The sequence below is a fragment of the Mus pahari genome, chromosome 1 (genome assembly GCF_900095145.1).
Source record: "Mus pahari chromosome 1, PAHARI_EIJ_v1.1, whole genome shotgun sequence".
Taxonomy (NCBI): Eukaryota; Metazoa; Chordata; class Mammalia; order Rodentia; family Muridae; genus Mus; species Mus pahari.
Window position 1 is genome coordinate 55378331 of NC_034590.1, and position 12362 is coordinate 55390692.

The window sequence follows — 12362 nt, forward strand, 5'->3', positions numbered from 1 at the left end:
ACACACACACACACACACACACAGAGAGAGAGAGAGAGAGAGAGAGAGAGAGAGAGAGAGAGAGAGAGAGACCCTTTCTCCAGATGACTCCTCAGAGATTGCACTGTAGCGGGTTTCTAGCTGTAATTCTTAGGATAAAACAAACCTTCTTTCAGAGCCCTGCTTCTGAGCATGGTCAATCCATGCTCTCCTCTCAGCAGCCCAGAGGAGAAAGAGCAGGCGGCGGGGGGGGGGGGCATTCCTGCGTCTAGAGCCCTGGGCTTGCACCCCACCCCGCTCCGTGGTACCGAAAGAGCAATGGGGAAGGACTTTCACCCTGATCTGTGCTGGCTTCATCCTGCATCCCTCAGTGCAGGCACTCTCTGAGGCCATGGATCCTAGCACTGTCCTATGGCACATTCAGAAGGCATCGCCTCCAGTTGGCAGTCCTTCCCAGTTCAGCCATCTCATCCCTCATTTGCATTTTAAGAATGTTCTTATGTTCTCTGCACTCAAATGTCCCCTGCCCTTGCTATCCTTGAGAAAAGTCTAGCAAACCAAACACCCTCCCACACTGACTCTGGTCCCTGTCCTGTGTGGCTGAATCCTTGACCCTGTGTTCTGCCCATTTCTTCCTCCCACAACCTCACCCTTCTCTAGCCAAATTCCCTTCATGTTACCTCCCATCTCTTCTCCGCCTGTGCAGAAAACACAGCTTAAGACAGGCTCGTCACTAAGAAGGCCGCCAGGGCTTGCGGATACTTTCTCTTTCATTCGAGGATGCAATTACAAAGAGCAACACTCTCCCCTGTGGACTAACAGCCCAAACCACAACACCTACACCACTTGGCTTTCTCTCTGGCCTTGACTTGATCAAGCAGGCGCTTGCCTCAACCCTGAGATACCACTAGTGCCCACGTGTGAGGGCCACGTTAAAATTAGCAGTGCCCACCGCAGCGACCTTCCTCTGCTTTCTCATCCACAGGAAGCGCTGACCCTTGCCCTCCCCATCGCCAAGCACACACCCTGGGAGCTGACAGTATTGCTGAGGAAGCCTATGGTTTGAGGATTCTGCAGACGCAGTGAGATAGTGGTCTCTTTGAAGCAATGTGACATTGGTGCACACTAAAGCTGAGAAAACAACCTCAGGCGAGTGAATCATACGTGTTTTCTGTTGCAGCTGAGACAGATTACCACAGGCTTAATTTTTATGATCCTGGAGGTTAGATGTCTGAAATTAATTTTGTGGTGTGAGTCAAGGTGTTGGCATGGCTGCTTGCTTGAGAAAGTACCACCTAGAATCTGTTTCTGGGCATTTTCAGATTCTAGTGGTCACCTGTATTCCTCGGCTTGAGACCCCCGTCTTCCATTTGTCATAGCTCCCCCTGCTTCTGTCATTCCTTTGCTTTCTCTTCGCTAATCTCCCATAATCCTTCTCTGGTACCTTTGTAATTACATTGGACCCACCCATATAATCCAGGACACTTTCATTTCCAGAACTTTAATCTAGTCATCATTGTAAGCCCCCCCCCCTTTTTTTGTCATGTGAGGCAATGTTCACAGGAACTAAGGATCACAACATAGATTCAGCCTACCACAGAGCCCTTAAGAGTCTCAGGCACAGTGTCAGTCAGCTTTCTGTTACTCTAACTAATAGTTGGGATAAATGAATTTATAAAGAAGAAAGGTTTATATCTCAGTTCATAGTTTCAGAGATTCCGAGACCCATTGGCTATGTTGCTTTGGCCAACGGTGGCACAGCTTATCATGGTGGTTGCATATGGCAGAGGAAGTCCACTTACTTTGTGTCCAGGAATGAAACAGGGAAAGGAGATGAGTACCCCGCAGTCTGCTTCTAGGACTTATCCCTAACGAACTTAAAACTTCCATTAGACTCTACCACCTTCCAACAGTTCCACACCGGTCTAACGTACCAGAGAAAGTCATTGGAAACAAGCTCTTCCTCTCTGAACCCACTGTGGCTTTTGGTTTGGGTCATGGGCTATGCGTCATCTTTACTGCTTTAAGGTCCTAGAGCCATTCATGTAGAAGCCTCTGCTTCTATCCCTGTTGTTCTCCCTGCCTGTTGGTTCTGTGACCTTCACAAGCAAGCTAACCACAGGGCCTGCCCTCTAAAGGGCAAAGCCTGTCCCCCAAAGTAGCTTCTGAAGGTTACTAGCTTTGGAGAGCCAGACAGAGACAACATGAAGCCTGTCTGGTGGATGAAAAGGAAAGAGACTCAAATTCAGAAAGAAACAATCTATAAGTTGATGCATATCATCTCTAATTGTGACGTCTTGGTCATGGAGGATCTTTTTACCATCCTGCTTTTGATCTGCTAGCTTTTGATTCAAGGGTTGAGCAGATCACTATATCTCTGTGTCCTTTTTTATGATGACCACAGGAGTGTGCCACTGTGACCTCTCTACAAGGACTGGAGAATCCCCTCCCACTACTGTTCCTTTAATTCTAGCTCCTGCAGTTTTAGATCACAGGGCCTCAAACTCCTCCCATCTTTTTATCCAGAGTGCCTGTTGTTCCTCTCTAACTGTCTCAGAGCTCCCTGGAAGAGCTCTCACATGCATCTTACCAGGCGGTCTCTTACACATCTACCTCTATCTGATATATCTTCCTTCTCTCTTTTCTTTGTCATGGAGAGCATCTGCTCTCCTAAACCGCCCCAACTCAATATGCAGAGAACTGGGTCTTCTGACAAAGCTGGGTATCTGTCCCCAAGGGCATCTGGGATCCTGTTCTTCTGGGTCCCAGGCCTCCAATCATGCTAGATCCAGAGCAAATCTTTCCTAGTGGAAACTCCAAAGGTCAATGCCTAGGGATACTCTTAAAGGATTTCTCAATCAAGCAAGACAGCCTGGTTGTGTCAGGGGGTTCAGAGGGAGAATGGATTGCTACTGCCCATGAATGCATCAAGGCAGCATAGAACTGGCTTTCCATATGTTCCCAGAAAGCTAGACTTGTTTTGAGAACAGGTGGCACTATAAGCAAGTGACTCAGTTACATCAGCCCAGATGTCCATCTCTAATAGGCCAAGGTGGATGGTTCAGACTCCCTGGCTCCTGGTGGGCTCATCTCTTCATGTCCCTCCAGGCTGGCTGGTATTGCCTCCTGAGGGCCTTTGTTACTTCAGAGTTCCCATCCACCTGGATGCCTCTATGAGGAAAGCCATTCTCCACATGGCTCTGAGCCAGGCTGTGTGACACAGTTTGCAATGGAGTCTTGGAGCCTATGGTTTAAACTCCCTGAACCTTGGGCCCTTCATCTATGGAGCAGAGATAAAAATAGCTCACATCCCAAAAGGTAGCTAGATCAACAAGTTAGTTAACTCATAGAATGTGCTTAAACACCCCTGGGCACATGGTTGGAGGCCAGAGGGACAGAAATGACATTTGCAGCTGTCAGGGCTTTTGTCTCCAGAGATTCACCAGGGACAGGAACTAAAGGACAGCTGGTTTCATAGGGGAAACGGCACGAGTGACTTCAGGTAGATGGAAGGCTTGTGTGTATTAGATTCCCATGGACTAAGGAAATGCAGGTCCCACTGAGAACTGCAGGAATTTTGCAGTCCCAGACACCTCCCCTAGTCCAAGACTCCTTATCAGAACCTTTACGACATTGCTTCTGTCCACAGTGCAAGCAGTTATCTCTCCTTGTCCCTTTCACAGGCCACTCCCAACTGCAATCCCAGGGAAGTGGTGTGCCTGATTTCTTTCATCCCTTCCTGAGTGTGGGGGTTCTCCCACAACTCTCCATCTCCCCCACCCCACCCCTACTCTCAACCTTCTCACAGCATTCTCATGCTGGCTGACTAGGCCAGAACTGTCTCAAATGACTCAGGCTTACTAGGAAATGGGGAGGGGACCTGGGGCATAGGGAAGCTCTAGACGTGGGTATTTTCTGGGTTTATCCATGGGCACCTCAATACCATACTCTTTGAACATTCACAGGACAAGCAGAGAACCAGAAACCCTAAGAACAAGAGAAGAATAGACCACAGACACCTTCTCTGGGAAACAGGCACAACAGGTACTTACAGCTTAGAACCCAGGGAGTCAGGGGAAGGTGGAGATTAGGTTCTTCTCATACCACGAGGGGCAAGGACTGGTCCAATGGGACAAGAATAGCCTAGAACTCCTATGGCCATTTCAGATGGAGATGCTAAGATTATGAACTTTTGTGGAAGACAACGCAGCATGCATAGGTTTGCAGCTGAACAGCGGGGGGGGGGGGTGGAAAGATACTGGTTTGCTTGGTTTATACCAGCACCACCCACCAGGGCATCCTGTGACAGCAGATTCCATGCTGTTCCACATGGTAGCCACTAAGCCCACGTGTCTTTTGAACACTTAAAAATCTGTCTACTGTAAGGAACAGGGTGAAATTTTATTTAACGTCAATTAAATTGAAGTAGCTACATGTGGCTGGTGGCTACCACTAGGGAAATCATGGACTTAGGTATTTGATTTCTACAGCCTCAGTTTCTTCATCTGCTTCCTATATAAAACAGGAACTCCCAGATAGTGAGGGCTTCACAAAGATGGGACAGGTGGACCCATACAGAACTGAGATTATCACAGGAAATGGTGCTCGTTGAAAGTAGTGGTCATAGTGGTTAAAGGGTGGAAGTAGTTATAAGGCAAATGAGATGATGACAGAGAGGGTGACAAAATAACCAAGGGGAAGATTTCAAGTGCCATGACCACATCAACAGGTGCTGAGAATCACAATGAGGCTGGCAAAACTTTGAAAAAACTTTTTCAGGTGAGTCATATATTTCCAGCACATTGTCACCCCCATCTGTTTTTCACTGACAAAAATCTTAAAATGCAAAGAGGGCTGTTGGCTGGAAATAGGGATCTATGAGAGAGTAGGATCCAAGAAGAATGTAACTCTCTCTACAGCCAGACTGAGGAGCTGAGCCTGAAAGAATGCAGCAGGTGAGAGAATTCAGGTACAGAAAGGGATGGATGGGAGGGGTCCTTGCTGTGTGTTAGTGGGGGATGGAAAGCAGAGAATGAACCTTGGAAAGAGGAGCAATAGGTGCCTCCTCAGGACAGACAGCTGTGCATGCATAGTCAGCCCCAGCTGGCACTTCTGTGACACTACTCACCAGTAGGAGCTGTTCCCATGGGGACCCAAAACTCCTGAGCAGAGTGAATGGTGCACTCTTTTTTTTTTGGGGGGGGGTGTGTTTCAAGACAGAGTTTCTCTATATAGCCCTGGCTGTCCTGGAACTCACTTTGTAGACCAGGCTGGCCTCGAACTCAGAAATCTGCCTGCCTCTGCCTCCCGAGTGCTGGGATTAAAGGCGTGCGCCACCACGCCCGGCTTGATGGTGCACTCTTAATACATAGTAGGAGACTGGGGGCAGGGCTGGAGGAGAATCCTTCAAAGGTAAAGGGACTTGAGGGCATCATGAAGGATGTCTAGCATCATCTCCACTCATACTTTCATCCTTGGGAACTTGGCCCCCAAGAAGCACCTTCACATTCTTGGTCCAGCCTGGGCACACTCATAAGGCAGTTGGTTAGGTTGCTAACATTCTATCAGGAGCAGTAGCTCTCAGCATGAATCCCCAAATCTCTGCTGTGTGAACCTAGAGTCTCATGGGTTCTTCAACCTCAGGGTGACTTTGGCATTCACAGATGCCCTGTCAGGACCTGCTCAAAGTGAGATCTCCAGTCTGGCCTTTAAGATGCCCAGTCTTGTGGTGTACTCAAGGTTTAGCCCAAACCTAGGGGAAATCCTCCTTCTACTTCCAAGCAGCAAGGGCTGGAAGTTCGCCCATCCTGCATAGCAGCATGCTGCCTGGAGGCACAAGGAGTGACATGAGCTCAAATGATCTGCCAAAGGGGCCTCTGACATCCCAGGAGGCCATCTACCATGTACTGTGATGATGACCTAAGTGTCCCCCTACAGATGCAGACCTGGGAAATCCTTCCTTGCTAGGAGCATCCAACAGACCCTTCCTTCAGTAGCTTCCTGTGCACGCAAGTAAAGCCCCTGATTGTCAAGCAGCTTCCTCTCCCTTCTGTGATCCTAGGTGCTCTCATGGTCTGCTCTGTAGTCCTCATGGCTGGCCCACCCCTACTCAGGTGATGTGTCCACATGCCTTCCCTTCCAGCACTACTTCTCTTTCCTGGCCACTCTGTCATCTTCTCCCAGCTTCCCACTTAATCATGAATTCCTCAGGGAAAGTGCCACACCCACTCCAACAGCGTGGAATCCCTCTGCCCAGTTACACACCTCTTTTATAATTATTGTGCTGGGACTCTAGCATCTTCCTTTCTTTGATTTCTGGATGCCACCAGATAAGCAACTTCCTCCATCACTAGCTCTTGCCCTAAACAACAGGGCTAACAAACCATGAACGGAAGCTTCCAAACCCATGAAATTCTTCTTAAGTGAATTTATTTCAGATATCAGTTAGGCTGCCTGCCTGGATGATGTACTGATGCATCAATAAGTAGCCAGTGCTTATACAGTGAATATCTCAGCATTTTGTTTGGTTTGTAGGACTCTGAGAATAGCTCACAGATTTAGATCTTTCACTTGAGGTCTACCAGTGTTCAGATTCCTGCAGCCTGAAGTGAGGAGATGCCTACCTGCCACCTTGACCTGTGTAGAGGTGCAAGCTTTGCAGGGGAGCACCCGGAACTCTTCTGCCTGGTACATCGAGTAGTCGGTGCTGGCGACAACCAGGGTGTCTCCAGGCCTCCATGACCGCACATTGTCCACCAGACTCAGGATGGTGCTGTTTACGTTGGTGTCGATGCTGACCGTGAGCTTGGGCCTCACTGTAACCCAAAACAGGAAGGACTGAGATACAGCCCTTGGCCTTCAGCAAACAAGTGGCTGCCCACCTCTTCCCCTCCCCTCTGGAAATTGGTAAATGCCAGGTGTGCCTTCCAAAACCCAAATCACCAGACTCTTCTCTCATCCCAGTCTCAGTACTTACAGGTTTTTGAAGTCAACAAAAACCCAACCAAAAAAAGACCCATTCATTAGCTCTGGGCAGAGGAATTTTCCACTGACTTCTAAGCTGGTGTTCAGTGTGCTGCCTCACCACACCCACTTTGCCCAAGATGTAAAACAAATATAGTTCCTCTCCACTATTATTTACAGTAGCCATAAGTCCCACCTCCAAGTCCAATGACTGCTTTCTGGAGATGCTGATTCCAGAACAAGCCAGCCATTTCCAGTCCTTTCTAATGAGCACTGCCTGGGGGAACTGGGTTTGAAACAACAGCACCAGAGAGGCAGAGAGTCTATGTCAGTCCTGTCCATCAGCACACTGCATTCTTGGATCATGCCCACCCCTTTTAGAAAGGCTTATGACAGGCCAGAGATTTGCTATCTGCTTCCAATGCCTGGGATCATCTGGCTGCTTCTGCACTCAGTGGGGGTGATTGTGACACTGTGATACTCAACACAGCAGACCCAGCCATCCCATTTCACAGCGCATAGAAGCCAGGTCAGGGATCAGGTTGGGGATCAGAGCTCAGTTGCAGTTCTAACTGCAATAAGGAGCTAGGATCTGCTTGCTTACCGGGTTTTCCACATAAGAATCGCACTCGATAGCTGCGGCAGGCTCTGCCCCGGGTGTAGCAAGCAAACCTGTAATCTTGGCCATTTTTGTAGACAACCTCAGTGCTGAGGGCGACTCCATCCATTGTTGTGGCCTGAGAATGGAATGGAAATTACAGAGCAAGGATTTTTTTTTTATGAAGAGGGAAAGTGCTGATTAATGTCCTCAACTTATATTTACAAGTCTAAAATTGTCCCCACTGTGAAACTTATTTACAACAGCCCTGGACTATTATCCCAATAGTCTTTTTTGAGTTTTGTTATAAGAAAGACAGTGTTAAGTCTCAGGAATGGAGGTGGTGAGGCCTGATTTCTGGGAAAGAGTCAGCTAGAAGGTTTGTGATCTAGCAGGAGTCCTGAGTCCTACTTATTTCTCATCATTGTGTGCACATTTACAGAGCATCCGCCATACACAGGCTCTCTTAGGACCCTGATATGTCTCGTCTTATGACCATCTCATCACCTGCAGTCTATGTAACGAGCTAACATTTATTTACTGGGGATTCACTCTATACAACCCATAGGTGCCCAAATGGGCTTCTGTATACCACCAGGAATCTCAAAAGTCTATATGCCTAGGCTCTACCTAATAGGTTTCTCTACTGACACAATAAACTAGTTCAGCCCAAACAAGAATACAAAGGCAGATTTGTTGGGAGGTAGCTCTCCTTCGGGTTCACTGATCTCAAAGGAGCAGGTAAGTGAACTTGAGCATTCCCCCTAAAGCAAGGGGCTTTACAGAGTTTAGGTAAGGAGGGATGACGTGTCTGATAGGAGGTGGGATTGTGCCCATATCTGCTCAAAACCTGAGCCTCTGGACGGGCACCCTCAGGTGGGTCGCTGGAAACATGGCAGAGTGGTAACATGTTAGGCCAGAGTTTTCCCTGTATGGATGGGGTTGAGGGAAGAAGAGCAGATGGTGTTTAGCAGTTTGTGCAAAGGTGGGCAGTGGTTCCAACCAAACACTACCCTCAAAGGCTAAGATCTGGTGTGTTTAGGTTGTGACCTAAGCATCCGGACTTTAAAAACTGCTCAGGTGATTCTAATAGGTAGGAAAGTTTGGGATCAACTCTCTCAGTTAAAGACCTAAATGCGTGTGAATATCCATTACATTCTCATGGTGAAACTATGTTGGGGTAGTTTGCTCTACAGATAAGAAACATGGCCTTCTGAGAGGATGAGTAACTTGCCAAACATCACAAGGCCAGTAAGAGGTGCAGTGGAAATTGAAGCCCAAGTTCATTCAGCTTCTAGTGTTCAGGTATGCCCAGCCTAATATCCTTTGTTCAAATGTCCTGTTTCTCATCCCCACTACCCATCCACCCCAACTGCAGCCTTGAAAGTGAGGTTGCAGCTGAGCAGGGATGCCAAGCAAGAAGCACAGGACAGGATAGAATTAAGAACAGGCTCAAAGGACGGTGGTTCCTGCCAGCTGGGGCTCATCCCAAAGCCAGGGTGTGTCCCTCTGCAGACTGTGGCTGTCATTCAAAGACATGCAATTTAGAAAAGCACTGTGGCCATCTTTGGCACAGAAACCATGGAGACAAGGAGACAGGCTTGGAGAAGGGAGGAAAGTATCACCAATGAGAGAGAGAGAGAGAGAGAGAGAGAGAGAGAGAGAGAGAGAGAGAGAGAGAGAGAGAGAGAGACTTTTTAGGAAAGATTATCTAGAATTTAACTAACAGACCAACAGAGCCAGCTTTATCTTTGGCCTGAAAGGAGGTCTCCCAGACATGCATAATAAAATTCAGTCAAAAGTCCTGCTCTTTCCATGGTCTCTGTTACAGTTGAGACCAGGTTGTAAACCTATCCCTTTGGTACCTGCTAAAACCCAAAGGTGTCATCATCAAGTTCAAGTTCATCAACTGTCAAGCCCTGTTCCTCTGACCTCAAAACCCCACAAAGCCAGCTCCATCTTCAGTGGGAACTCTGTCACTCTGACAACAGAGCCTCAACTCATTACCTATAAGAGTTGGATATTTGTCACAGGACAAAAAAAAAAATCCAGTAATGATTTCAAGAGAACTGCTTAATTACACTGCTTTCTCTTTTAATGACCTCAGTCGGTCTTGTATAAGAAGAGTAAAAAGATCTATCAGTGCTAAATGGCAGGAATCTTTAAAGAAATATTATTAGCCATGCTTGCAGATAATAAAATACTTAATGATTCATTTTAACTGTAAATTAAATTAATTCTGAGCAGGGCACTCTGGCACATTGACACTTGTATTTAATCACAACATTCAGAGGCAGGTGGGTCTCTGTGCCAGCCTGGTCTATATAGTGAGGGCCAGGCCAGCCAGGCATTGTGAGACCCTGTCTCAAATCCCTCCCTGGGTTTTTGAATAAAATTTATAGAGGACAATCAACCACCCGTGTCCATACATGGTCAGTCCATGAAACCAAGTTGTGAGGGAATATTTATAACCCATATTTTTGCACTGAGCCATAAAGTCAAATAATTTGATGTGCATCTACAGCCAGAGTGTACACGCAGAACTAGAGCATAGGGTTTAAAACTGCTCACTCTGAGGGTAGTGCACGCACAGTCACCCTGAGGAGGCATGCCACCCAGAACATTCACAGCAGGCAGCCCAAAGCTGTCAGTGATGTGGATGGGGACCTTCTCAGTTAGTCAGACCTCTCTGGCTTCCATCCCTATGTCAGCTACTGTGGGGTGACAATAACAATCCTGTTGCTATTCCCCATTCTCCAGTCCTCTGGAAGTCCCAGATGTCCGTCCAACCCTCTCCCCAGATGATCTAATTACATCCATGTGGAACAGGTGTCCAGAGCCTGTGTCAGATGCAGTCCTGGGCAGTGGGGGTGGTGCAGCCATGAAGAGGGTTTAGTGAGTGCCCTGAGCCCCCAAGTATGTGAGAAGCATTTGGCAACTGTGAGGGCAAAGATGGCGCATGAGACTCTTTCCCTTCAACGTGTGCCCAATGTGGAGGTCATCTCCTCTTCCAGGTAGAATAAACTATGAGTGGAGATCCTTTGCAGACTCCACGAATGCTGACTTTTATGTAACTGCTGGGATTAGGCTGCACTTCAAATCCTATCTGCCCACTGTGTGCCTACGGGCCCACAGGGCATGCTTGGTGGGCCAAGCAGGATCCTGCGGCCATGGCTGAAGAAGCAGAGTGACAAGAGGGAGAAGGAACTCAGCCAGGAGCTGGAGTCATGGCTTGGGACAGACAGGGAGCTTTCACTTCTGTCTCTCAGGTGGGACTAGCTTTCCATCTTCAGAGGAGGGCAGAGAGTCATTCCACCCAGGTGACAGGAAAAGCTCGGAGTGAGTTGGTATCCTTATCCCTCTACAAATCTGTCCTGCCTAGAAGAAGTGTAGGGACAAAGATGGAGTAGAGACTGAGGGGATGGTCAACCAATGACTGGCCCATCTCAAGACCCATGCCATGGGCAAGAATCAATCCCCAACATTACTAATAATACTCTGTTATGCTTGCAGACAAGAACGCAGCACAGCTGTTCTCTGAGAAGCTCCAACCAACAGCTGACTGAAACAGACACAGACCCACAGTCAAACATTTAGATGGAGCTCAGGGACTCTTGTGGAAGAGTTGGGAGAAGGATTGAGGGACGTGGAGTGGACCTTGTGGATTGAGACTCCACAAGAAGACCAACAGAGTCAACTACTCTGGACCCTTGGGGCCTCCAGGACACTGAACCATCAACCAAAGAGCACACATGAGTTAGACCTAGCTCCTCCAACCCCCACAAATATGTGGCATATTTGCAGCTTGATCTTCATGCGGGTCCCCCAACAACTAGAGACATGGTTATCCCTGACTCTGTTGCCCACCTGTACATCCTGCTCCTGTAACTGAGCTGCTTTGTCTGGCCTCAGTGAGAGAGGATGTGCTTAACCCTGCAGTGATTTAATGTGCCAGAGTGTGTTGGTACCCAGGGTGGGACTTCCTTGGTATCAGAGAAGGAGAGGGGATGTGGGGGCAGGAGATATGTGAGGGGGAACTTGGAGGAGGGGGAATTGATATTGGGATATAAAGTGAATAAATTAATTAATGGAAAAAACATAAAAAAGAGAGAGAGAGAAAAGAAAAAATAAAAGTTCTGATGCACAGAGCCTTCTTCAAAGGCAAGCCTTGCAGACTCCCTGATTGATGTGCGGTTGATACCTGTATATCAATGGGTCGATTGCAGATTTTTCCTGGGTAAGCTGCTCGCAGATCTGAAATTTTCTCCCCACCTTTGCTCTGAGGCACCTTATCATGGTCGAACCACTCTGTCCATTCCACATCTAGGCAGAAAGCAGAGACGAGGTCAGACAGGACCTTGTTTCCTTTTGACTTGTCTCCTAACGACTGTTTCCTTTTATAAAGGCAATATAAGTTTCTTGTTATTACAAAAGAAATGAACAGGATGGAGAGAAATAAAAGCCCATCGTAAGCCTGCCCCCAACGCCCATCACTACTATGGCTTGCTTTCTGCAAGCCTGAGGTAGCGAAGGTCAGCTTCTAACCCAGCCTCTACTTGCATTTCCTGGCCAACCCCATGACCTGGCATATAAAAATAATCAAGTGCCACAAGTCCTCATGGAAGTACAATGCAAATCTTAACCACAGGTGGGATCTTGTTAACAATTTGCCAATGTGGCTTGATTAATGAAAGACAATTTCAGTTGCAATTTCTCAGATGATGCCTAGTAAGGTGTCCCTACTGGTTTAAGAAGTCCTTGTTATAAGTGGAACAACAATATGAACTAACCAGTACCCTCAGAGCTTGTGTCTCTAGCTGCA

The 12362-nt window shown here is 47.7% G+C and overlaps 1 protein-coding gene across 1 annotated transcript in view; it reads right to left on the minus strand.

Moving 5' to 3' along the window:
- The window catches only part of Cemip (cell migration inducing hyaluronidase 1), a 154104-nt gene that overhangs the window by 37996 nt on the left and 103746 nt on the right, over nt 1-12362 (minus strand). The window contains exons 9-11 of the mRNA XM_021192571.2: nt 11742-11863; nt 7547-7679; nt 6603-6794 (exon numbers count right to left, since the gene is read on the minus strand). Coding sequence (XP_021048230.1) covers nt 6603-6794; nt 7547-7679; nt 11742-11863 — 447 coding nt within the window. The remainder of the gene's footprint in view (nt 1-6602; nt 6795-7546; nt 7680-11741; nt 11864-12362) is intronic.